General features: G+C 49.3%; 5 protein-coding genes across 5 annotated transcripts; 3 read left to right on the forward strand and 2 right to left on the reverse strand.

Annotated features, from left to right (window-relative positions):
- Positions 1-60: 60 nt before the first annotated feature.
- On the reverse strand, positions 61-1,679 carry DFJ58DRAFT_784022 (chaperonin 10-like protein). The gene is made up of 5 exons (XM_041389933.1): positions 1,573-1,679; positions 1,217-1,519; positions 973-1,160; positions 768-919; positions 61-713 (listed from the first exon to the last, which is right to left on the reverse strand). The coding sequence occupies exons 2-5, from the start codon at positions 1,337-1,339 to the stop codon at positions 169-171; spliced, it is 1,008 nt and encodes a 335-aa protein (XP_041244769.1). The 5' UTR covers positions 1,340-1,519; positions 1,573-1,679; the 3' UTR covers positions 61-168.
- A 1,629-nt stretch (positions 1,680-3,308) lies between these two features.
- Positions 3,309-6,573, forward strand: DFJ58DRAFT_702340 (atromentin synthetase). Its single transcript, XM_041383620.1, has 6 exons — positions 3,309-4,011; positions 4,063-4,199; positions 4,253-4,491; positions 4,542-5,375; positions 5,434-6,188; positions 6,246-6,573. Exons 1-6 carry the CDS (start codon positions 3,315-3,317, stop codon positions 6,449-6,451), a joined length of 2,868 nt encoding a protein of 955 aa, XP_041244770.1. The 5' UTR covers positions 3,309-3,314; the 3' UTR covers positions 6,452-6,573.
- A 6,679-nt stretch (positions 6,574-13,252) lies between these two features.
- Positions 13,253-16,390, forward strand: DFJ58DRAFT_659222 (atromentin synthetase; the record flags this gene model as incomplete). Its single annotated transcript, XM_041382072.1, has 6 exons — positions 13,253-13,949; positions 14,002-14,138; positions 14,192-14,430; positions 14,481-15,314; positions 15,373-16,127; positions 16,185-16,390. The coding sequence occupies 6 exons, from the start codon at positions 13,253-13,255 to the stop codon at positions 16,388-16,390; spliced, it is 2,868 nt and encodes a 955-aa protein (XP_041244771.1).
- Positions 16,391-19,495: 3,105 nt separating this feature from the next.
- DFJ58DRAFT_878821 (atromentin synthetase) lies at positions 19,496-22,750 on the forward strand (the record flags this gene model as incomplete). The annotated part of the gene is made up of 7 exons (XM_041394501.1): positions 19,496-20,192; positions 20,244-20,363; positions 20,437-20,665; positions 20,715-21,237; positions 21,293-21,549; positions 21,604-22,358; positions 22,415-22,750. 7 exons carry the CDS (start codon positions 19,496-19,498, stop codon positions 22,618-22,620), a joined length of 2,787 nt encoding a protein of 928 aa, XP_041244772.1. The 3' UTR covers positions 22,621-22,750.
- A 266-nt stretch (positions 22,751-23,016) lies between these two features.
- On the reverse strand, positions 23,017-25,137 carry DFJ58DRAFT_727026 (transmembrane amino acid transporter protein-domain-containing protein; the record flags this gene model as incomplete). Its single annotated transcript, XM_041385427.1, has 8 exons — positions 23,017-23,192; positions 23,249-23,395; positions 23,446-23,731; positions 23,784-23,928; positions 23,984-24,264; positions 24,317-24,411; positions 24,466-24,672; positions 24,729-25,137. 8 exons carry the CDS (start codon positions 25,135-25,137, stop codon positions 23,017-23,019), a joined length of 1,746 nt encoding a protein of 581 aa, XP_041244773.1.
- Between the last annotated feature and the right edge of the window lie 1,154 nt (positions 25,138-26,291).

The following is a 26,291-nucleotide window of genomic DNA, read 5'->3' on the forward strand; positions in this document are numbered from 1 at the left end:
CGCGGCGTGCTCAGATTGTCGCCTGGATCATCCCTATGTTTACATCTATCGGTTCAGTGATGGGGTTCGAATCGTGAATATACTTGATCTATTACATAATAACTATCCTAGTGACATCACAAATGCGATAAGGTTCACAGATGCTGGTGATACGTATGACGGAAATGTTCAGGGAATGATCACTGAACGAACAGGAGAAGCTCGAGTTAAAATCTCCTGCAGAGCACCCTTCACATTGTCCATGTTCCTCATATCAACTTCGTTGACCTCCTTCGGCCCCTCTAGCAGCCCACCATCAATTTTCTTCGCAAGGTCATCCAGTACCTCCTTGACCTCCAACGGGCCCAGAATACTCGACAACATGCCCTTTAACGTAAGGGCCTTTGTATAAAATGCCCGCAGGTTGATGGGGAATAGCCCGTCCTTTGCATGGACAGCCATGACCACGACACGACCGGTGCCGTCTGATGTCATAGTGAAAATCGCATCGTTGAACGGCTGGTCGTAGCCAGCGCAGTCCAGCAAAACGTCAATTTTGTTCTGCAGTCCTGCCTTGGCGATGGCCTCGCGGATGGCGTTTTTGGAGCCTAGTTCGATGGGCGTGACATATGATGGGGGTGTCACTTTGGCGAGCGAGCTGTAGGTGCCGAATATGCGTGCCCCGCGCTCCTTGCAGAGCTGGGCTGCTGCGGAGCCAATACCGCCTCGAGCACCTAGAGGATTGCGGTCAGTGATGATAAATGGAGTACGTCGAGTAATGTATGTACCAATGATAATAACATTGTCTCCCTCCTTAACATTCGCAAGGGTGTCAACTGTAATCCAGGCACATAACCATGGCAGGGTCATGCTACCAGCTCTGGAGTGGTCAAGAGATGCTGGCTTCCGGCTCAATACAGCGATTGGGACAGCAACATATCTGAAGAGCAGCCCGTCTGAAAAACAGGAGACAAATGCGTGTAAAATACGTACTGAGAAAATGTTCCATCCAAAGTGAAACCCCTCTCGCTTCCTGTTCCCCACACTTCTGCTCCAATCCACTCTTGACTCGAGGCCCCAGGCGAGTCCAGGACTTCAACGACTTCCCCGGAGAAATCTCTGCCAGGAATGCGCGGGGTGGTCACAAATGGAAGCGTACCTAAGACGCCTGCAGCATCGGACTGATGACGGGTCAGAATGCTATTACAGTATGATATGACCTAGGTTGTAGGCTTACCCCGTTGATACCGGCAGCTCTGACGCGTACAAGAGCCTCGCCGGGACGTAATATGGGTTTGTCAATGTTAACCAGAGACAACTCATCGAGGGACCCAGTCTTCTCAAACTTAAGGGCTTGCATGGTGATTTGACGACTAGACTCGGAAAGATGTGGATGTTGAACAAGAACCAGTACAGGCAAGCTGCAACAAACTCACTGGAAGGCAATAACCAATACGTCTTGACTCGGAAGATACGGAGGGATTGATAAGGCAGGAGATCGTGCGGCTCGTGAACCGCTGGAGCTGAGAAATCATCGCAACTATGATGTCATCGCATCCGATGATATAAGGTTGATGGCAAGCTAGAGCTCACAGCTCTACATGGGAACAGGTTGCAGTTTAAACTAACGTTGCGTTTCAACACTATTGCAGTGCCAAGATTTGATGCTGTTGCTCTCATGAACCGGAAATTGGTTCGGGTCCAATTCAGACCGGCCTGCCTGGCTCGAAGTGTGGGAGTCTCCTTTTTTTTCGATTCGTCGGGGTCCCAATTTATAAGTCAGCGACACGTACAAGTGTCTAAGTTGCACCAAGTAATTTGCAACCTCACCCAAATCCCAAGGATCCTGCGCAGGTATTCATAAAATTTTACTTGGAGTATAATAGACACCTTATAGGGATGTCAGAACACCAATTTGATAAAGGTTACTCTTTTGCGTTGAGGTGGTAGGATCGACGACGAATGCGTGACACCGGACAGGGGATGTCATGAATTTTCATGTGGCAACGTCGTCATGTTGCGGAGAGTGAAAGTCAATCGTGCCGGTACTGTGCCGAGGTGTGACAATGCGTGACCAAAAAGATGGCCTCTGGTTCTTATTATCATCACAGGCACTGAACTGAAAACTTTGATGACTTCCGACTCACAATCATAACTTGGCCATAGATAAGACTCTGAGTACACAATCGAGCCATATGTACCAGTAAGTTCTAGTAAGTTTGACAGGACAGGTTAGACTAACAACTACTAACAAGCGGACACCACACGTGGTCTCGCACAGATCGGCATCCTGACAGGAGCCCTGATATAGTTGGGTTGGTTGGTTGGCAATAGTTGCAGACGGTCACTAGACTAGCCTCCAACTCGAACGGATCATCGCTCTGATTAATGATTCACGGAGAATTCACGACCGATCCGATCAGAACTTGTTTCCTGGTCTTCCTTCCCAGAATATCGGACAGTTGTACCCTGGAAAAATCTATTAAGAACTGGCCGAGGCAGAGCGTAAGCAGAGTGCACAACATATCATTGGTAGTGCGGTATCTGTCCACACAATTCTCGAGACAGAGATCCATGCATAAGCAGCATATGGTCTCAACTGGATTATGCTGTAAGTATGATCGCCGGAGTAGCGATTATCACCTTCGCCACCCTCGCCGGCTTTCATTTCAGCCGCATGGAGCGTCGTTGGGGATCATATTGGCTCTAGCTCTATCGCTTGGAAGGTGCAGTGACTTCACAACGCACCTAATTAAACTTTAACGGGCTAATGGAGACACCGTTGCATATATGCACCAAGCTGTGCAGATCCATCACATCAATAGCCAAAGTCATTCGATGATGTATACTGCGGTAATACGAGGCCCGTACTTGCGATCGGTCCGTTTCAAGGGATCTGAGGTGGCTCAATAATACTTTCCAATGATTGAAATGACACATATGCAAATGGAGCACACTGATATCCGACTCCCGCGCTCTCCGGTGTTTCTCAGAGGCTGTGGGCAATAGTGTGGTGACTTTTCATATTGCTACAGGCTACCCCCGCGCTAACATAGTCTAGCATGTTGCAGGACTTAGTATTTCGCATCATGAGCGATCACTTCATTGAGAATAGCCCCGCCCAGTGCTCCGAGCGGTGTATCCTGCGACGACATATCTAACTTATTAGCCCAGCCACATTGCTAGTACATTATTGCGTAAGCTCGCTGCAGTGTTGCTCCGTTGTGAGTCCCGACTTCATAGTATATAAGCTCGGACCTCCAAGGAGATCCGTATTCAATATCCTAGACACCCTTTCCTAGCATCTTATCGTTTTAGAATTTAGACATCTCGCAATGGCACCCGTCGCAGTCACCACTACAACAACCACTGAATTCCTTACAAACCTCAAGACATCCGTAGTCTCTCCACAACCTAATACCCTCCACGACGTCATCGCTCAAGCTGTCGAGCGTTATCCGTCTCACGAACTTGGTTTCATAACCTCCTCGGCACATGACTCCTCCATCCAGACGAAGACCTTCAGCGCCTTCAACCAATCTGTTCGCAACCTTGCGCGTGCTATGCTACAGTGGGGAAAGCCCGCAGGCTCAGTCGTCGTCGTGTACCTGACGGAGCACGAAGACAACATGGCTGCTGTATGGGCGTGTCTGCTAGCTGGCTATGTGCCTTGCTTGCAACCCGCGCTTAGCGCGCAGCAGGCGCACAAGGAGGGCCATGTGGCCCACATCAAGAACTTGTTTGGGTCTGCTACTTGGCTGACCAACGAGATTGGGGCTGAGCAGATCAGCACCATTTCTGGTCTGGAGGTTCACATGCTCTCGGAATTAAAGGCATCGGCGGAGATATTCACCGTCTCGGCTGACTGGGTTGGGTACGAGGCCAAGCCAGACGACGAGGCGATCCTGTTCTTGACGTCAGGGTCTACTGGATTCTCGAAGGCGGTCGTGCACACGCACCGCACGATCCTGGCTGCATGCCGTGCAAAGGGGCAAAGCTACGGCCTGACTTCCGAATCTCGAGTCTTGAACTGTAAGGCGCACTTGGTTTAATAAAACGATTGAAATTAATCATGATATTCAGGGGTCGGATTTGATCACGTCGCAGGATCATTGGAGATGCACATCACACCTCTGCTATATGGGGCTTCGCAACTCCACGTGCACGCATCTGCTATCCTTGCTGATCCTCTTCGGCTGCTCCGTCTGATCGACGAAAAGGTATGTCAATATGAAATAATGGCCTCGCGCTTCTCTCATCATTCAATTGTTAGTCGATTGAACTGGCATTCGCCCCGAACTTCTTGCTCTCGAAGCTCACGCGTGATCTGGAGAAGCGCACCGACCTCTTCGGAGACTTTGACTTGTCCTCCATCAAGCGGATCAACAGCGGTGGTGAAGCTGTTGTTTCCAAGACTGCGCAAGCGTTCGCTGCTACGATGAAACATCTTAGCAAGAACCCTTCCGCTGTATCATTCGTCATCTCTGCTGGATTTGGAATGACGGAAACTTGGTAAGGCTCATCAAACCATATGGGTATATAAACTGATGGGGTTTCTGCAGCGCCGGATGCATTTACGATCCTGTTGATGTCCTCGCGACAGAGCCTGCCCACGAGTTCCTTGATCTCGGGCGACCCATCAATGGTTGCGAGATGCGCATCGTTGACCCCAAAGATGGCGCCACGCTGCGCCCCGACGGAGAGAGCGGCGAGCTTCAGGTCCGCGGACCGATGGTCTTCGTACGATACTACAACAACGCGGAGGCTACGTCCTCCAGCTTCGTTGAGGGAGGCTGGTACCGCACCGGCGACGTTGGCATCATCGAGAATGGTGTGATGCGCCTTAGCGGTCGTATCAAGGACACCGTCATTGTCCATGGTGTCTCGTATGGTATCCCTGAGCTCGAGACCCATCTCCAGACCGTGGAAGGGGTGACGCACTCGTTCCTCGCCGCAGCTCCGTACCGTGCTCCTGGGCAGGAGACCGAAGGGTTCATCATTTTCTACTCGCCGACATTCGACCTCGATGGAGCAGACGCTTCCACAAAGCTCTTTGCCACGCACAGGGCCCTTCGGGATATCTGTGTGAAAATGATCACCCTGCCGCCCCAGTTCGTGGTTCCTATCCCTGTGAACCAGATGGAGAAGACGACACTGGGTAAACTGTCTCGCGCGCGTCTGATCAGTCTGTTCAAGCAAGGTCAGCTTGGTCAGCACATCGCGCGCTCTGAGGAGCTTCTCAGCGAGGCACGCGGCGCCACGTTCGTCGCTCCGTCCACCGAGACGGAGAAGGCGCTTGCGAAGATATATGCTGGCATATTCAACCTCGCGGAAAGCGAGATGTCTGCGAGCGACAACTTCTTCGAACTCGGCGGTACTTCCATTGATGTCATCAGGTCAGTAGTATATATGTCCCGGCCTAAAATCACTGTTACTAATATATATCATCTCCAGGCTCAAGCGCGAGGGAGAAGCACATTTCGGCCTGCCTGAAATCCCAACCATCCAAATCCTCAAGCACCCCGTCATCTCGAGCCTCGCCAACTATGTCGACGCCCTGCTCTCCAAGGACAACCAGACTGAGGAGTACGACCCCATCGTCCCTCTTCAGCTGACCGGAAACAAGACGCCCATCTTCTTCGTGCACCCTGGTGTCGGAGAGGTTCTCATTTTCGTCAACCTCGCCAAATACTTCCAGAACGAGCGTCCCTTCTACGCTCTCCGCGCTCGTGGCTTCGAGCCCGGCCACCCCTTCTTCACTTCCATGGACGAGATGGTGTCGTGCTATGCTGCAGCAGTCAAGAGGACCCAGGCAAAGGGACCATACGCCATCGCGGGGTACAGTTACGGCGGCGTTGTCGCATTTGAAGTTGCCAAGCGGATCGAGGCCATGGGCGATGAAGTCAAGTTCGTCGGTCTCATCAACATCCCTCCCCATATCGCCGACCGCATGCACGAGATCGACTGGACAGGCGGGATGCTCAACTTGTCGTACTTCCTCGGTCTCGTGTCGAAGCATGATGCCAATGACCTCGCGCCTGCTCTGAGATCGATGACGAGGAAGGAGCAGCTCGAGGTGGTGTGGAAGCTGTCTCCCCCTGATCGTCTCGTCGAGCTCCAGCTGACGGCTGAGAAGCTCGACCACTGGGTGGACATCGCCGGGTCGTTGATCGAGTGCGGAAAAGACTACAACCCGTCAGGCTCAGTTTGTATGTGATTTCTTTTTTGACTTCATTATTGCTTGCTCATATTCTGGGTCTGTTCAGCTGCAGTCGACGTTTTCTACGCCATTCCTCTGCGTGGCAGCAAGTCAGACTGGCTGAACAACCAGCTCAAGCCATGGTCTGGGTTCAGCCGCGGCGAGCCGTCATATACTGACGTTCCCGGGCAACACTACACGCTGATGGACTTTGACCACGTCCCACAATTCCAGAAGATCTTCCGTGGTCGTCTCGAGGCTCGTGGGCTATAAAAATTTAGAGTGGCGTATTATGTTTATATCTGTCTTTTGCAAGTATCTATTCAGCAATACTGGGAGTACACGTTGTTACATACTTAATTCGTTCGCCTAATGTACTTCAGATTATTGACTCGTGAAAAATGTTCAAGTTTATCATTTGTTTAGTTCGAATAATATCACGAACGTTGAATTTGACCTGCATCCTTCAAGCGGAAGTGTCTTTCTTTAAATTCTGTCATCTGGCGTGGTATACCATATGTAGGACACTACCGAATAGGAAAGGTGTCCCAGTCTTTAAAGTTTACGTTAGCATGCCGCTAGAGTATCGTCACGTGCCATAAGAAGTTGTTTATTTCAGAAGGCGTTGCCAAACAAACCGACGTTCGTGCCCACCACCCGCGGCCCTGTTTACTTTCAAACAGGTCCTAGATGCATACTAGATGTAGCGGCAGAAGTTTTGATGTGCAGATCACGAAGAGATTCATCATGTCGAGACTCGTGTAAGTTCAAGTTGCATCTCTCAATGCGATTAATAATAGGGTGAACAGAATTAGTGCTCGAGGGTATTTTACATGTATACGAGACTTCAGTGAGATCTCAGGTAACTGATTTGTTCGTTGGTAATCGGTGATTAATATGGTCTCTAATGCTGTAGAGACATCTGTCAGATATTGCTATCGATTCTGTGAGGTCCACTCAATTCAAGTTTGATCTGATAACTATATGCAGCCGCTGTGGACTGTCATTTTCAGTGGCGTACATATATAGGCGTCGCATGAGCGTCCATTCAGATCTATCATCCGAACTTACCAACCAAACCTCAATTGCTGCGTGTAAGCCGTATCTGAAGGCAATGTCCGTGTAATGGCAACATTTTCGTTCCATACACTGGTATTGTTCGCTGGTTGGGCTGCGACCATGAGACACCTTGTCACAAATTTTAAACGCCACTAACGACCCCGTCTATGCGGCGCCATCCTCTAGATTCTCGATACTATGGTCCCGCATTGGTCCCACGAGCAAATTGACAAAGGCTCTCCGTTACACTTGAGACAATTCGCGATTCTCCGTAAAGCAAGCATCTATCAATAGTCCTATGGCGACTGTTATCTACCGAGCTCGGGCACCCTTGATCGTCCGAGTCCTCAGTACGGATGCCAGCAAATACTCCGGTTCCACCCCCAACGAAACCCCAGCCGACTCGTACGCGGAGGCCGTGATAAGCCTTGATAGGCACATAAAACAATAATGGTAGATAACAATCGGGGTCAAGACGCCCTTCCTTCGAAGAAGGGTGTGGCCAGTAACAATTGGGAGGTATTAATTAGTCACTAGGTTATGCAAATACATTAATGGGGAGAAAACGAGGCTGTATACATGAATATAGGTTAGACTCTTACTCTGTCGACGTTCAGCTTACCGACGGGGGGCACTTTCTATGAATGGCGTAGTCTCGCCAGCCAGATCATATCGAAGGAATAACAATCGATTCTTCTTTGTCGTGCAGGTGGCGCAAATGATGGATCATTCGAGTTTCAAATAAATGTTTCACGGTCGCTTACCCACTCTGTACAGCACTTGGCTAAAAACGCAAGGATTAATTTCGCATGCCATATCTTGACTTCAGTGGCGTGGTTATTGCACAGGAGATAAGGAACCTAGCTAGAAAGCTGCCTAGCCGTGACCAGTACTTTTGTCTCACAGAAAAGATAGGTGCGAGCGATCGTACTGGTTTTGTCATGAACAAAGTTTCGACTATCGGTTTCTTTTTTGGTATTCCCTACATAGTTAGCACGCGCGCGTTTCTCTTTTTTCTCTTCTTTAGTCGTGCGCTCGTCTGTTTTGATAGGTATAGCTCAAAATGTTGTACTTACCATTCTCGCTAACGTCGTCTGTTTTGATAGTCGTTGTGGTTGTCGATCGTCGTCTCGCCTCGGCTCTTCTCTCTCTGATATGAACATACAAGAAAGTGCATGAGTGTCTGTGATTATGCTGGGCTGGAGAATCATCGATGCATATTGCGATTATAATTTCATATGAATCGGCGGAGGGGTAAGTGGAGATCAAGTTGACGAAATATGATAAGCAACATGAAATAGATAGCAGGCGAACCGCAACCCCGAGTAGCCGGCGGCAGTTCCTGGATGAAAATCTGTGGACTTGAGATGAACTTCGCCACTTCAAATGAGCGCAGATTCCTGAACGCCGAGTGCCAAGTACACACAGCCAAGATATCAGGCTTCGGAAATCAAGTTGTTCGCAGTCTATGTGGCGTTGGGGATCTACTGTGATCAACAAAGCCACCGAGGCATACGAGCGCAAGGCCTGCAACCATAATCTGCATTAATTAATGTGTGCTCTACGATCAGAAGTTCCAACGCAGGGGAAAGCGAAATACGCAGTGCTCTCTATGGAGTTTGAGTGTAGGTATATTGATATCTTGTCACCCTAGAAAGGTATGGATGCATCTCACATGTACCGTGACAATACAGCATAGTACTCAGGCTAGTACTGTTAAGAAACTACAAGAGGCTCAGTACTAGTCCAAACTTGAGCGTATCACATACCTTGCTGCGGCTAGGATTAATGAGCTTGAAATATAACGGGTCCAGGGACGTCCCAAACACATGATTCGAACCAGTGTATGCTCACGCGAGCCATTCCAAACTCAAATCATCCATGCACTTCCTGCCAATCAGTACCTTACCGCTGCGCTACTGCTTAGTTCGGGTTCGGAGTTCATCGATGCATCTCCGAGTCTAAGTCGGAGATCACACATTATCTTTTGGTTGCAACTGGCAGTGCAACACCACGCAGAACCTGTTAGGTGTGAATAAAGCAGACAAATTCTCTGCATAGCATAAGAAAACCATATTTTAGTTTGGACGTAATGCACGAGGCAGCAGTTGGGAGGGGAGTACCTTGTTGAGCAGCTTCTTGATAAATCTTAAAGCGTTTGACCGCGCACACTGCCACATTACAGGTTATATTTTAATATAATATTATTATTAATCATCGCAGTGAAGGTAAAAACTGTACAGCTGAAGCAGTAGTTCCCACGCATCGCGGTGCTTGGCGTTCGAATGTTCAATTGCTCAGTGCAAAATTTGTGCTTCTTGTTATCAGGGCAGCATATAACTCCATGGCTCAAGTGAGCGAGCAGCGAAAACAGCTTGCCCAATCACTTGCTGATCTTCATTCTGTTATAGCTGGACTTCCTGAATCATTGCCAGAAGCAGCCGAAGATGATCTGATTAGCCATCACTTACGTGATTTCAGCGTTGATGAAGACAAAGGTCCGTTTTATTCGTTTAACCGTGCCTGGGAACGAGTCTTTCAGCGCTCCGAGGATGAACAGCAAAAACTCGTTATGGGAGGAAAATCCTTGCACACAATTTTGCTGTACACTCCATTCTCGTGATCCCTGCTGTTAGTGTCTCTGTCGAATGTTTGTTTTCAAGCAGCAAACACATGCTCTCCGATAGCCGGTCGTCTCTGAGTGCCGAGTCCGCGTCAGTCACTATTATTGCAAAGGAATGGTTAAAATGTGATTTCGGGAACGGCGTCAATTTTCTCGATGGCGTGAACATCCATTAGATACAATTAAATATGATTATATTACCATTACATTTCAATACAATACCCATATGATTAAATACTCTCGCTCGCTGGCCCGTAATATTACGAATACATTATATCATGGCCCTCAGAGTATTATAATCGTAATTGGACAGTGCACATATACCGCAGACTCGAAATGCGTGCGAGCGAACATGAAAGCCATTGAGATATCATCTACATGAACAGACAGACGTACTCATCAAAAACTACAACGACAGATCGATAAAGGGGACCACGTCTAAGACACAAGTCATGACATTGCGGGTAGTTCAAAGCATTATAGGATAGAGGATATGTTCGTATATCGTGAAGGGTGTTGTAATTTGAGGTGGGCAATCTGGGGATGTTTTGAGAGAAACACAGACTCGGACATTCTGAATATGGAGTTGGTCAACATTAATAAAATAGGGACACCAAGAGAAACCGAAAAGACGTACACAAGTTTCTTCGCTGTAGAGACAACATAGGCTACAGATTATCATAGGATCCATCCAAGATCCATATGCATCACTGTATCCAAGTTTTTCCACATCCAATTAGTATCTAGTACACGACAGTCCCCACATGGATCCGCGGAGCCCTGTAATATGTCATACGAACATCTTCAATCTTCACGCGCACGCGCTTCGTCTTCCACACGTACGATCATCGTTTGATCCGATCAGTCGAGCTAGTACAAGTTCACGCGCGCGTCAGGGCTCCCAGTGAACTTTGGACATCGCCAGAACGTTGGAATTGCGCGAAATATGACGAATTGGGAAGCAACATATTTCACAACAGGAGACTCGCTCCTGGGACTAATACCATATTTCGCATGTATTCGCGTCTTGTCGCATATCGTAGGGAATATGAATATCATATTTCACCAGTTCGAATGGTACAACAAAATCGGTTGAATGATACTGTAATCCAGGGACATGAAAACTAGGACAGGCAACGAAAAAGCACGATAGCAGAGCAGATGGTGGAACGGTGATGCGGAGCAGTATAATGGGAAGAGAGACAACGAAGCAAGACAAGGAGAGATGTGGAAGGGCGGTGAACCTAATACAAAGCTCCGTCGGCGGCAGCGATTGCCTTGGTCTAGCACCTTTTCCTGCTCTGACTGAACATAGGTTATTGAAAAACGAGAGTGAGGTCAAACTTACCGCTGGTAGCTAGCACAACCTCGGGATCATAGTAAGCCTGTAGAGAAAACACCGAGCCTACCATTTGCGAAAAGCAGCGACAACATACCTGAATCCATGGGCTCACTGTCACTAGAGGAAGGCGGCGGCGGCGGTACAAGCTACGGGGGGAGATGATGGTGGGGAAGAAGAACAGTGGGGAAATGGGATAGGCTTCCCCAAACATTTCAACTTCGGAGTTGCCACTACAAAACTCACCCAAAGAGCTTGTGAGTTGTATACTACTACTACGAATGCTTAAGCAGAGTTGAGTAAGCTGCGTGACAACGAACGACGCGTGAAAACACTGTGCGTCGACAAAAAAACGCGATCGACGAACGCGGGCAACGCGTTACAAAACGTTACAAATCGACAACGATGTAATGTTTTTACGATGCGATGCAATATTATAGGATAAATTATATTTCTAAACAATATTTTACGCGATTCCATGTCCAAAGTTCACTGGCACATAGGTGCCAAGCACTAACGTGGGAATCGGGGACTCCGCACCGACACATCTTAAAGCTTCAACTTCAAGCTTCGTCTGCTCAACTTGATCTATTAATCATGTGCCACCGACGAATCTGCCGATATCTGATGTTCATGATGTCGGAAAAAGTATCTGGCCTTACGATTCCATGTAATACATTACAATACATTCCAATCCTGGCGAGGACCAACTTGGATTCAATTGGCGCGTGTCATGATGGGGTACGATAATATTTTAAGCATTTGTAAGGGCCCTGACGACCTTGCGTTGAATGTAGCCAGCCGCGGCAAAATTGTAATCTAATAGCCCTTAGGCTTTAGGGCAAAGTTTTACCCTCGGCTGCAAAGGTGCGTCGTACTGGGTTTCTCATCTCTTGGCAAGCCGACTCGGACACAGGGTCGGACGATTGATCAGTCTCTGTTCAATTGCGATCCCTCCTGGAGTCCTTACTCTTCTAGATGAACTCGTTTTCTTCTCGGTTCCGAATCCCACAATTCGAGTGCGACCTCGGCATGCATCATCCAATCATCTAGTACACGACAGTCCCCACATCCGCGGAGCCCTGTAATATGTCATACGAACATCTTCAATCTTCACGCGCACGCGCTTCGTCTTCCACACGTACTGAAATCGATCATCGTTTGATCCGATTACAAGTTCACGCGTCAGGATCCCTGAACTCCAGCAAGACGACAGTCAGAAGTTTACCATTTTGAAGTCGAGCTCCGACCCCTGTTCGTGAGCCCTGCATGGAGCTCCATCGGGCATTGTTTTCTGCTACATTGGCCACATGAACCTATCGGGTAATTCGTGAGTGTGCTTTACATTGACTGCGTTTTCCGACGTCATACATGGCTTTACATTCCAATATGACAAAAACCTGTTTCTATATATGATTATATATCTGACGATATCTGTAGCTCACCAGTCCTCTGATCGGCGGTCCGAAGATAGAGTAGGACTCAAGCAGTGACTTCACGATGGTGCTAAGCTAATTCAGCTCAAACCTAGTAGACAGGCGGAGATAATGTGCATTATTCAAGCACAGCTTTGGACACATTGCACGCACGGCCCGGGTGATCCTAAACCCACGGACTAGAGAAACAGTAAACTCAATCGTCACAAACTAGCATTTGCAATGCCTGACATGACACATGGTCGACGCTTGGACTAGTATCCAACGTGCGCTCAGAGTCACGATAGTGATCGGATGAACTAGTACGGAAGTTGCGACCAGTGCAAAGTCTATAGCATAGCCCTCACGCTAAGGTGTTGCAGGTATGCGTTCCACACTATTAGTTGCTCTGTGCAGTGATTTTGAAACAATAGACCAGGCTGTGATCTGTGCGGTGCGTGCTACGACGAGTCTATCAGCCTCAGTCACCACTACCTAGTGTGAGATCACGTAATCTCACTGTACCGCTACTGTCTGGCATCCGGGTATATAACTCTAGGGAAGTTGGCACTTAAAATTGCAACGTCCTAGACACCTTTTCATATCCTCCTACAATTTTAAAATTTAGACATCTCGCAATGGCACCCGTCGCAGTCACCGCTACTACAACTACTAAATTCCTTACAAGCCTCAAGACATCCGTTGTCTCTCCACAACCTAATACCCTCCACGACGTCATCGCTCAAGCTGTCGAGCGTTATCCGTCTCACGAACTTGGTTTCATAACCTCCTCGGCACATGACTCCTCCATCCAGACGAAGACCTTCAGCGCCTTCAACCAATCTGTTCGCAACCTTGCGCGTGCTATGCTACAGTGGGGAAAGCCCGCAGGCTCAGTCGTCGTCGTGTACCTGACGGAGCACGAAGACAACATGGCTGCTGTATGGGCGTGTCTGCTAGCTGGCTATGTGCCTTGCTTGCAACCCGCGCTTAGCGCGCAGCAGGCGCACAAGGAGGGCCATGTGGCCCACATCAAGAACTTGTTTGGGTCTGCTACTTGGCTGACCAACGAGATTGGGGCTGAGCAGATCAGCACCATTTCTGGTCTGGAGGTTCACATGCTCTCGGAATTAAAGGCATCGGCGGAGATATTCACCGTCTCGGCTGACTGGGTTGGGTACGAGGCCAAGCCAGACGACGAGGCGATCCTGTTCTTGACGTCAGGGTCTACTGGATTCTCGAAGGCGGTCGTGCACACGCACCGCACGATCCTGGCTGCATGCCGTGCCAAGGGACAAAGCTACGGCCTGACTTCCGAATCTCGAGTCTTGAACTGTAAGGCGCACTTGGTTTAAATAAAACGATTGAAATTAATCATGACATTCAGGGGTCGGATTTGATCACGTCGCAGGATCATTGGAGATGCACATCACACCTCTGCTATATGGGGCTTCGCAACTCCACGTGCACGCATCTGCTATCCTTGCTGATCCTCTTCGGCTGCTCCGTCTGATCGACGAAAAGGTATGTCAATATGAAATAATGGCCTCGCGCTTCTCTCATCATTCAATTGTTAGTCGATTGAACTGGCATTCGCCCCGAACTTCTTGCTCTCCAAGCTCACGCGTGATCTGGAGAAGCGCACCGACCTCTTCGGAGACTTTGACTTGTCCTCCATCAAGCGGATCAACAGCGGTGGTGAAGCTGTTGTTTCCAAGACTGCGCAAGCGTTCGCTGCTACGATGAAACATCTTAGCAAGAACCCCTCCGCTGTATCGTTCGTCATCTCTGCTGGATTTGGAATGACGGAAACTTGGTAAGGCTCATCAAACCATATGGGTATATAAACTGATGGGGTTTCTGCAGCGCCGGATGCATTTACGATCCTGTTGATGTCCTCGCGACAGAGCCTGCCCACGAGTTCCTTGATCTCGGGCGACCCATCAATGGTTGCGAGATGCGCATCGTTGATCCCAAAGATGGCGCCACGCTGCGCCCCGACGGAGAGAGCGGCGAGCTTCAGGTCCGCGGACCGATGGTCTTCGTACGCTACTACAACAACGCCGAGGCTACGTCCTCCAGCTTCGTTGAGGGAGGCTGGTACCGCACCGGCGACGTTGGCATCATCGAGAATGGTGTCATGCGCCTCAGCGGTCGTATCAAGGACACCGTCATTGTCCATGGTGTCTCGTATGGTATCCCTGAGCTCGAGACCCATCTCCAGACCGTGGAAGGGGTGACGCACTCGTTCCTCGCCGCAGCTCCGTACCGTGCTCCTGGGCAGGAGACCGAAGGGTTCATCATTTTCTACTCGCCGACATTCGACCTCGATGGAGCAGACGCTTCCACAAAGCTCTTTGCCACGCACAGGGCCCTTCGGGATATCTGTGTGAAAATGATCACCCTGCCACCTCAGTTCATCGTTCCCATCCCTGTGAACCAGATGGAGAAGACGACACTGGGTAAACTGTCTCGTGCGCGTCTGATCAGTCTGTTCAAGCAAGGTCAGCTTGGCCAGCACATCGCACGCTCTGAGGAGCTTCTCAGCGAGGCACGCGGCGCCACGTTTGTCGCCCCGTCCACCGAGACGGAGAAGGCACTTGCTAAGATATATGCTGGCATATTCAACCTTGCGGAAAGCGAGATGTCTGCGAGCGACAACTTCTTCGAACTCGGCGGTACTTCCATTGATGTCATCAGGTCAGTAGTATATCCGTCCCGGCCTAAAATCACTGTCACTAATATATATCATCTCTAGGCTCAAGCGCGAGGGAGAAGCACATTTCGGCCTGCCTGAAATCCCCACTATCCAAATCCTCAAGCACCCCGTCATCTCGAGCCTCGCCAACTATGTCAACGCCCTGCTCTCCAAGGACAGCCAGACTGAGGAGTACGACCCCATCGTCCCTCTTCAGCTGACCGGAAACAAGACGCCCATCTTCTTCGTGCACCCTGGTGTCGGAGAGGTTCTCATTTTCGTCAACCTCGCCAAATACTTCCAGAACGAGCGTCCCTTCTACGCTCTCCGCGCTCGTGGCTTCGAGCCCGGCCACCCCTTCTTCACTTCCATGGACGAGATGGTGTCGTGCTATGCTGCAGCAGTCAAGAGGACCCAGGCAAAGGGACCATATGCCATCGCGGGGTACAGTTACGGCGGCGTTGTCGCATTTGAAGTTGCCAAGCGGATCGAGGCCATGGGCGATGAAGTCAAGTTCGTCGGTCTCATCAACATCCCTCCCCATATCGCCGACCGCATGCACGAGATCGACTGGACAGGCGGGATGCTCAACTTGTCGTACTTCCTCGGTCTCGTGTCGAAGCATGATGCCAATGATCTCGCGCCTGCTCTGAGATCGATGACGAGGAAGGAGCAGCTCGAGGTGGTGTGGAAGCTGTCTCCCCCTGATCGTCTCGTCGAGCTCCAGCTGACGGCTGAGAAGCTCGACCACTGGGTGGACATCGCTGGGTCGTTGATCGAGTGCGGAAAAGACTACAACCCGTCAGGCTCAGTTTGTATGTGATTTCTTTTCTGACATCATTATTGCTTGCTCATATTCTGGGTCTGTTCAGCTGCAGTCGACGTTTTCTACGCCATTCCTCTGCGTGGCAGCAAGTCAGACTGGCTGAACAACCAGCTCAAGCCATGGTCTGGGTTCAGCCGCGGCGAGCCATCATATACTGACGTTCCCGGGCAACACTACACGCTGATGGACTTTGACCACGTCCCACAATTCCAGAAGATCTTCCGTGGTCGTCTTGAGGCTCGTGGGCTGTAAAAATTTAGAGTGGTGTATTGTGTTCATATCTGTCTTTCGCATGTAACTATTCCACTACTTATACTCGGATCGCTTGACTAATTACGTCGCTATGCTTGTCTTATGACCAAAGTACATATTAAAAATGATTCTCTGCATTTTCTCATGATGGTGCTTGTGAGCCCACTGTTTAGAATAACATGATCCTGATATGAATTCTGCATTCTTCAGTGCTAATTGCTCCTACGTATTGCCGCACAATGTTGCTTCGATTACTTATTTTGTGTTTTCCGCACTTACTGCGACTTACATACGCCTAGATGGCCAGATAAAATATTCATTTTCCCATGATTATTTCAGAAGGCGTTGTCAAACACCCCCAATACACCTCCACAACCGTAGTAAATCATTGGACTGTTGTTCAAACTTCAGGCTTACTGTGCACCTCTATGATTCCCCGGCTCATACGGAGCACATACGACCAACCAAGGCGATGATATGACTGATTGATAAGCCAATTATTCTTGCTTCAGGACCGACAGGTTGTGGCGACGAGTTGACGACACGACAGCCGTTGTGAAGTTGAGTCCTCAGATTTCCTTGCTGCCGACAATCCAAGTCAGTGTAATTATATGAGCAAAGTCGCAGTCTCGTCTACTAGCACACAGCTGATTCTGGGAATAAGTATAAGTACGCTCGTACATAGATATAAGTAGATCAGCTAGCTGAAGTAGATTCCATTCTGTGCACTGTGTTGATCATTTTTACCGCGAAAAAACCTCTGGTGCGTCCCCACGTGCTGACTCACGTCAATGCTGACAACAAAAATGCTTTGTGAGCGCATAAAAAACCCGGTCCCTTTGAGATGGAAATGTCGTGAGTCGCAAGAGTCCAGACTCCAGAAGATTTAGCAGCTCTGGCGACAAGCTATGGGAGCGTTTTTCCTGCAGGACAGTGCCCGTAAACAACAGCATCCAGGTTGTGGGGTATCGCATCGTTTTTCGTCATTTTTCATGATGACGGCATGTGTTTCCCGCTTGTGCTCGCCAATTTGTTATCCATTATGCATCATAATGCAAAATTTGACGTAGCGCAGACAAGCCTTCCCCTGGACAGATGTATTCAAGTTGTACATGGGTGAGAGAATGTAAGATGAAACTCATCTTCCAAATTTCATGGGAGACTTGAATTTATATCTATTTCGCGTGTACGTCTGGTGTCGACAATATTTTGGAATGCGGCACTCATACACATATCTCATAATGACGCAAGTCGATCGTAGATAGAGCAAATGAAGCAGAGTTCTGCCGAGACAGGACAAGTAGTGGACGGCTTTCCAAAGCGACGTATTTAGCAATGTCGGATTCATATATGGGACGTACTTAAGAAAGTCTATCATCTGCCGGCTGCGTCTAGTAGTCACTGCTTGGCGCACTCGGCGGATGATAGACTCTGCACACTAGCGCGCGGGTGGGCGGTGACAGGAAGTTCGACTTGACCTCAAGGTACTTAGGTTTATAGCAGTGTTGTGATGAGCTGGAATCCAACTCACGGATGTGCCCTCGTGGTGCTCGTGTTTACGAGTCGAAGGACGGGAAGGAGAAGGCTATATACTACATCGCGGGCCGGCCGTCACCCGCCGGGATAACATCTGGTTGGCTGTATGTTAGCTTAACCTCGTGGCAAGAGCTAAAGCTATACGTTCGACGCATAGTACCGAGTATGCATCAACTACATAGCTTTAACATTACCATACTGCGTGACATATCTCGGGAAGCAAGAAGGTCAGTAGAAATTTCATGAGTCGAGACGCACCTTATCTTCGTCCCCAGTCCGTGCCACAACGAGCTGCCTACGTACGTTCCTGGGCCTTCCCCTCAACAACCCAAAGAAAGTGTCCCACCTCTTCCGCTACATCGCAGAAACAAAGAGACTAGAGGAAAACCTCGAAAATGAAGCCCAAAGACTACTTAGTAGACCTCCTGTGCATGCTTAGTAACCACTGTCCAATTCCCACGCAAGCCCGCGCTCCAAGTCTCGTGCCTCCGAGTCCGCGCAAGCACACCGCCTCTATAGTACTAGACAGCTAGCCAGGAGAGCATCTATCATAGCTTCGCACACTCTCCTGGAGAGGTGCAAGCCGATGGACATTTATTTATACACCAAACTCGAAATCACCTTTATTATTTAATACCAAATGTACTGTCGACATTAGGCTAGCCTACAGCGACAATAAACGGGGGGGTTTTTTTTTTGAAAAAAGAGTGGGCTTCTTGTTCATGGGCTGAGGACCTATGTGCTTACGCCACTCATCATGATTCTCGAGCCACGCATCAGATGGTCAATCATATCAGGACGCCACGGAAATACTGAAGTGAACAACTTGAGGAGAAGAAGTTAGCGTTGACATTTGGAACACCGTGACAGATTGGCAACAGATAAACAGATGGACTTGCGTCTTACGAGTCATGGTCTTGGCCTACTTTGTAGAGTAACAAAGTTGCCAAAGAGTTCGGAGGAGCACACTGTTGGGTTACAAGAGAATTGGTCTTAACTCCCTCTTATTGACGCGATACCAAGGAAATTCGAACGGATAAATCCCTCAAACGCGGACGTAGTGCTACTTTCTGGCATGGAAGTCACCTTGTTTGCACGGTCAGATTTCCGTTATGGTGACCGTAACCATATACACGATTTACGGTGGCCTGAGGGGTACTGCCCGTACCGAAACCGGACAACAGACCCTTCGATGGTACGGTAAGTACGGGCCAGCGGTAGCTATAAAGCCCTAATCGGGAATGATTTTATACGAGAACGGTTATTACATAACATGAGGATTGGTTCTCCTCCTCGAGCATCCTATCACAAGTTCGTCTTTGTAGTAATCTCTAAACCAACTCTACACTATGCATATGGGCTCTCTTGAGCATCGCGCGGAAAGTTCTTCCGGTACACAATTGAACGTTTGCGCACAAGCAAGGCGTATGTTAGCAACACCCTCCCCGGGTGTACATATATAAGTAATTCCAAGAAGACCGGTAAGTGTTCAACGTTGAACGTCCTAGACATCTTTTATAACATTCTTCGTGTTACTGCTTTAGAATTTAGCTTGCGACACAGCTTACAATGGCACCCGTCGCAGTCTCCCCCACTACCGCTACCGAATTCGCTGCCACCTTCAAGAAATCTGTTGCCTCTACACAACCTAATACCCTCCACGACGTCATCGCTCAAGCTGTCGACTGTTATCCGTCTCACGAGCTTGGTTTCATAACCTCCTCGGCACATGACTCCTCCATCCAGACCAAGACCTTCAGCGCCTTCAACCAATCTGTTCGCAACCTTGCACGTGCCATGCTGCAGTGGGGAAAACCCACAGGTTCAGTCGTCGTCGTGTACCTGACGGAGCACGAAGACAATATGGCTGCTGTATGGGCGTGTCTGCTGGCTGGCTATGTGCCCTGCTTGCAACCCGCGCTTAGCGCGCAACAGGCGCACAAGGAGGGCCATGTTGCCCACATCAAGAACTTGTTTGGGTCTGCTATTTGGCTTACCAGCGAGCTTGGGGCTGAACAGATCAGCACACTTTCTGGTCTGGAGGTTCATCTGTTCTCTGAATTAAAGGCATCAGCGGAGATATTCACCGTCTCAGCTGACTGGATTGGGTACGAGGCTAAGCCAGACGACGAGGCGATCCTGTTCCTGACGTCAGGGTCTACTGGATTCTCGAAGGCGGTCGTGCACACGCACCGCACGATCCTGGCTGCATGCCGTGCCAAGGGACAAAGCTACGGCCTGACTTCTGAATCTCGAGTCTTGAACTGTAAGGCACACGTAGTTTAAATTTTAGTTTTAAATTGATCGTAACATTCAGGGGTCGGATTTGATCACGTCGCGGGATCGTTAGAAATGCACATCACACCTCTGTTATATGGTGCTTCGCAACTCCACGTGCACGTATCTGCTATCCTTGCTGATCCCCTTCGGTTTCTCCGTCTTATCGATGAAAAGGCATGCTAAAATTCATCCATAGCTTAATGTGTATCTTATCATTCTATTTTAGTCAGTCGAATTGGCTTTCGCCCCGAATTTCCTGCTCTCCAAGCTCACTCGTGATCTGGAGAAGCACACCGACCTCTTCGGATGCTTTGACATATCCTCCATCAAGCGGATCAACAGTGGGGGTGAAGCTGTTATTTCCAAGACCGCGCAAGCGTTCGCTGCCATGATGAAAAAGTTCAGCAAAAACTCCGCGTCCTTTGTGATCTCCGCTGGGTTTGGAATGACGGAAACTTGGTAAGGCGAATTAAGTTACATGGGTACATAAATTGATGTGGTTTTCCAGCGCTGGATGTATATACGGTCCTGTGGATGTCCTTGCCACCGAGCCCGCTCACGAGTTCCTTGATCTCGGTCGACCCATCAATGGTTGCGAGATGCGCATCGTTGACCCTGTAGATGGCACCACCCTGCGCCCCGACGGAGAGAGCGGCGAGCTTCAGGTTCGCGGACCGATGGTCTTCGTACGCTACTACAACAACGCAGAGGCTACGTCCTCCAGCTTCGTTGAGGGAGGCTGGTACCGCACCGGAGATGTTGGTATCATCGAGAATGGTGTGATGCGCCTCAGCGGTCGTATCAAGGACACCGTCATTGTCCATGGTGTCTCGTATGGTATCCCTGAGCTCGAGACCCATCTCCAGACCGTGGAAGGGGTGACGCACTCGTTCCTCGCCGCAGCTCCGTACCGTGCTCCTGGGCAGGAGACCGAAGGGTTCATCATTTTCTACTCGCCGACATTCGACCTCGATGGGGCAGACGCTTCCACAAAGCTCTTTGCCACACACAGGGCCCTTCGGGATATCTGTGTGAAGATGATCACCCTGCCGCCTCAGTTCATCGTTCCCATTCCCTGTGAACCAGATGGAGAAGACGACACTGGGTAAACTGTCTCGTGCGCGTCTGATCAGTCTGTTCAAGCAAGGTCAGCTTGGTCAGCACATCGCGCGCTCTGAGGAGCTTCTCAGCGAGGCACGCGGCGCCACGTTTGTCGCCCCATCCACCGAGACGGAGAAGGCGCTTGCGAAGATATATGCTGGCATCTTCAACCTTGCGGAAAGCGAGATGTCTGCGAGCGACAACTTCTTCGAGATCGGTGGTACTTCCATTGATGCTATCCGGTGCGTATATCTGTTTCCGCCTTCAAACGGCCTTCACTGACAAATAATTTCCAGGCTCAAGCGCGAAGGAGAGGAATACTTCGGCCTGCCTGACATCTCTGCCATTCAAATCCTCAAGCATCCCGTTCTCTCGAGCCTGGCAAACTACATCAACTCCTTGCTCTCCAAGAGCACCCAGACTGAGGAGTACGACCCCATCGTTCCCCTCCAACTCACTGGAAATAAGACGCCAATTTTCTTCGTTCACCCCGGTATCGGCGAGGTGCTCATTTTCGTCAATCTCGCTAAATACTTTCATAATGAGCGCCCCTTCTATGCTTTCCGTGCTCGTGGCTTCGATACTGGGCACCCCTACTTCACCTCCATGGACGAGATGGTTTCCTGTTATGCCGCAGCAGTCAAGAAGACTCAGGCGACGGGACCATACGCCATTGCGGGCTACAGCTATGGTGGTGTTGTCGCGTTTGAAGTTGCTAAGCGGCTCGAGGCCATGGGCGATGAAGTCAAGTTCGTCGGTCTCATCAACATTCCTCCTCATATTTCCCCCCGCATGACCGAGATTGATTGGACGTCTGGCATGCTCCACTTGTCGTCCTTCCTTGGTCTCGTCTCGAAACATGATGCTGATGATCTAGCTCCTCCCCTGAGACTGCTCACGAGGCAGGAGCAGCTCGAGTTTGTGTGGAAGATGTCGCCTCCTGAACGAATCGTTGAGCTCCAGCTGACGCTCGAGAAGCTTGATAAGTGGGTGGACCTCGCCGGGTCCCTCATCGATTGCGGACTAGATTACAACCCATCAGGCTCAGTTTGTATGTCTGTTCACTTTCTAACTTCAGACGCGCTTGCTCATGTACCAACCCCTCAGCCGCACTCGAAGTTTTCTATGCCATTCCCTTTGCCGGAACCAAGGTTGACTGGCTCAACAACCAGCTCAAGCCATGGTCTGGCTTCAGCCGCGGCGAGGCATCATATACCGATGTGCCTGGGGAACACCACACGCTCATGGACTTTGAGCACGTCCCGCAGTTCCAGAAGATTTTCCGGAGTCGTCTCGAGGCTCGTGGGGTGTAGACGTTGGAGTTGCATATTCCGATTATATCTTGTCTTGCGTCGATGAAGTTCTATTATGTAAACTATATAGTGGGAGTGCATTTGTTTTGTACTTAATTTGTTATACATCTTCACGTGCCGTAGGCCAGAGGCGTAGTTTGGCGAATCCTGAACGTTGAACGTTGAACATCGAACACCCTCAGTGACTAAAGTGATGTACAGGGTCTTGTGCACCCCGCGTACTATGAGATAACAAATGTCCCAGTGGTACATTAGGTTGATGTTAAGGGTGAGCATGTCAGAGTACTATATCATTCCCAAGTTCAGTATCATGAGTTTATCTATGACATCCTACAGCTTTCAATTAAACTAAAACACGTTCAAATTCATATCATGATGTCCCAACCACTTCATGTTCTAACTGTTGTCCAGAGGCGACCTGCAGCCAAACGACGGCGGAGGATTCTCGGATTGGAACGCATTCACCATCGAGAGGATGGACGAGTACGCGCTCAGAATAGCGCAAGACAAGCATGCGAGCGTGAGAAGGATGTTCCACACGTTGAAGAACGTGTTCTTAAAGTTGGTGAAGACTGGTGGCAAGGTTAAATTTAGCGCGAGGGAACTCTGAGCAGAAGTTGGTACGTACATGCACGTTTCCAACGCGATGAATCCCTCCATGTATCAACACGGTGGGCGTGGGGGTTGTTGACGTCAAATTGTCCGTCGCCTTTTGTGGCATCCAGTTGCATGCAGTAACCCAAAATCATAAATGGCGGGAAGGTGTATGTAAACTCTGAAAGGAGATTAAGTCGTGGTGAGAGCAACTAGAATATAAATACTCACGGAAGATGCAAACGGCAGCAACCAGCGACGAGAGTAAGCTGAATTGCGGGATGGCGGATCCAATAATGAAGGCAATGATCCAATACACTACGACAGAGATGGCGAAGTAGTATTTAGCCCGAGAAACAGTCAACTCGGGGAAACCAAACATCTCCACGAAGACGTTGTTGTAGATGACTTTGACACCAATGTTGCCATACAATGCAGCAGCAATGAGACCGGCGGTCAAAGAAATGGCGTTCGTCGCAGTCTGTAGACCATAAGTGGAAATTCCCTGGTTGGCCGGCTGCAACAGCGTTGTCAATAGCCGATTCCAAATCAAGAGAGAATTGACGGACGTTAATAACATATTGGCCTTGGTATGTGTAGACGAAAAGGCCGAAGAACATGTATACGACGAAGATGAAAATCTGGGACAACGCCATAGCCTTCCAGAAATCCATTGGGCGCCGCATTTCAGCCATGAACTCGATAAAAATCATGCTAAAATAATTTGTTCATCTGTACATGAACGTCTTCATGATTTATGATGACTTACGCTCCACCATATGAGAACACAATCTGCATGATACCATTGAGCTGGTCCTGGAAAGGCTGTAGGTTGATTGCTTGAGTTATCACAGGGCCTGCGTATTCTCCAGTCGGTGACGCAATATAGTTGGGTGGCGAGTTAGCCACAAAGGCCATCGTCATAATCAATACAATGATGTTCAGCCAGATAGAGAGATTGGCGACCTTGCCAAACTTCTGAAGAGTCCGAATTTGACCAAGTATCATTCCAGCCAGGGTCCAGACAACGTTACAGACGCAGAAACATAGCTATAGAGGGCTAAGTTAGATGTCAACATGCGCCAAATCATGAGAAGGGTACCTTGAACTTTGCCATCTGCGAAAGACCTTGGCCATTACCCAGAATAATGATACCGACATTGATCACGAGCTGCAAACTTTGCAAGATGTTACAGACTGTAGATCCACGTGATCAATCGATTCTCTATATTCATGAGTGTGTTTACGTACGATACTTGAACCAACGGCCATAGATGCGGTGCCCTAAGTCTCCGAAAGACTTGACGGGATACCTTTCCGAGTCCAGTTTCAAGAACATCCACCATAGGAGGAAGCCACTGTATGCAGCCAAAATACCGAAGACGAAGAAACAGGCTACACCAGGACCATATCCAACTTGTTGGAATGCCCACGGGGTAGAGTAAGGACCCAAAATGTCTTGGAAAGGATGTCATAGAACCCATCAAAATCATCAAATCCGTCAATCAGCTTACCAGTGGTAATAAGATAGAACACGCTCCCCCACGTGGCCGTCCTAAGAGCCCCAGAAGCTGCACGGTATTCGCTTGAGGTGACTAGAGCGCTGCCCCCCTCCTCTGAGGAAGGCGCTACATTCTTCGGATCAGAGCGGGCTGATGCAACGGAACGGCTGTCAGATTCCTGGGAACGATTGAATATTCTCGAGAACAGGCCACCCAAGCGGCCACCTTCAGCGTCATTCCTGGCAGAGAGGGCCTCCCTGTCACGTTGAATCTTGGCGTAGTGCATGTATGTCTCGAGATTGGGCGTAGTGCCATCAGGAACATGGTAGTTCTCAGGGACATACACATCCTGCTCTTCCTTCTCTGAAAGATAGACTCGAGGGTCCCTGCCGCCTTCGATAGCTGCAGGCTGGAACGCCATTGTGGTGGGAGCAAGGAAGTGGAGATTCAGAGTTCGCGGTTTGATACGGTAGGCTTTATTTGCCTAAACTGTGGGTAATGCTACATGTGCTCGATGACAGCTTGCGGTGCTATTACATACCATTACTTAGATAGAGATGGAAACACGGATATTCTTGGATATATGAGCAGGCACTTGAATGATGGAGTCGCATGGTCTGTTCCTGGGACACACCTAGACACACGCGCCTCGGCAAGCCTGGGTTCAATTTACTGCAAGTGGAATGACCTAAACGACAACGGCACCCGCTGTCATATTGTGTAGCGCTCTGTTAACGTTCTGAAGTAGATCGGCTCCCAATGGGTGGGAAACACAACTGTGGCACTGACTATTTAGCGTATGCTGCTCGAAGACCATGATACAGTAAAAAGATAACACGCACCTTAGTAGATGACTAGAGTGAACGCTTTCCTGACCTCTTGACTCTTAACATGTTCCTACTCCCATTGTTGATAGATTGTTGAAGCTGTTAGAGGTTATTGACTCGCAAGGGTTGAGATCCGGGTGCTAAAAAAAAAGAAAACTCATTGCGTCCGACTCCCGAGTCTTTGAGCATGTTGGGAAAAGGCGGCGGGAGGACGTGTTTACAATCGGTGGGAGGAGTTGGGTGGCAGCGGGTGGGATGACAGGAGGTCCGAAGTTAGACACAAGGAGAAATTGTGGAGCCAGGGCTTGTGGAGCCTACAGGTGGCTGCGCCACTTGTGCGAGCGAGAGAAAGTAGGTGCCGCGCATAAATGGTGATATTTGAACATATAGGTTGAGTAGACACGACCTAGTGAAAAAAGTTTCAAAAAACAGCGAGTGTATGCACTCTGGAATCTCATTATACAGTGTGGGTGGTTGTAAGTAGAGAGTTCAATAGAGCCAATTGCTTAGCAAACCACCGCATCGTTGAAGCAGCCGGAGACACTCATTTTCGAAAGCTTTCGAATGCACGTATAAATCATACCAGATAGTCTTTGGGTACATACACGATACGCTATAATTACACTCGAAGTAGTAGTGCTTAATTAGCAGTGGTATTCACTGGCAGCGGTACTAAGGGCATTTATCAGAAATATCTATTTTGGGTTGCCATGCCTTAATATGGATTGAAAGGCACCGGCGGCATTGC

This window comes from Suillus subalutaceus (genome assembly GCF_016647625.1).
Source record: "Suillus subalutaceus strain FC151 chromosome Unknown DFJ58scaffold_42, whole genome shotgun sequence".
NCBI classification, from domain to species: domain Eukaryota; kingdom Fungi; phylum Basidiomycota; class Agaricomycetes; order Boletales; family Suillaceae; genus Suillus; species Suillus subalutaceus.

What these genes read in the sequence shown, in the direction of transcription:
- DFJ58DRAFT_784022 (XM_041389933.1), bottom strand. Translation starts at nt 1,339, where the DNA reads ATGCAAGCCCTTAAGTTTGAGAAGACTGGGTCCCTCGATGAGTTGTCT. An exon ending in TTGGATGGAACATTTTCTCA is followed by an intron (nt 920 to 972) that starts GTACGTATTTTA and finishes GCTGCTCTTCAG; the next exon opens with ATATGTTGCTGTCCCAATCG. An exon ending in AGACAATGTTATTATCATTG is followed by an intron (nt 714 to 767) that starts GTACATACATTA and finishes GCAATCCTCTAG; the next exon opens with GTGCTCGAGGCGGTATTGGC.
- DFJ58DRAFT_702340 (XM_041383620.1), top strand. Translation starts at nt 3,315, where the DNA reads ATGGCACCCGTCGCAGTCACCACTACAACAACCACTGAATTCCTTACA. An exon ending in CGAATCTCGAGTCTTGAACT is followed by an intron (nt 4,012 to 4,062) that starts GTAAGGCGCACT and finishes CATGATATTCAG; the next exon opens with GGGTCGGATTTGATCACGTC. An exon ending in ACTTCCATTGATGTCATCAG is followed by an intron (nt 5,376 to 5,433) that starts GTCAGTAGTATA and finishes TATCATCTCCAG; the next exon opens with GCTCAAGCGCGAGGGAGAAG.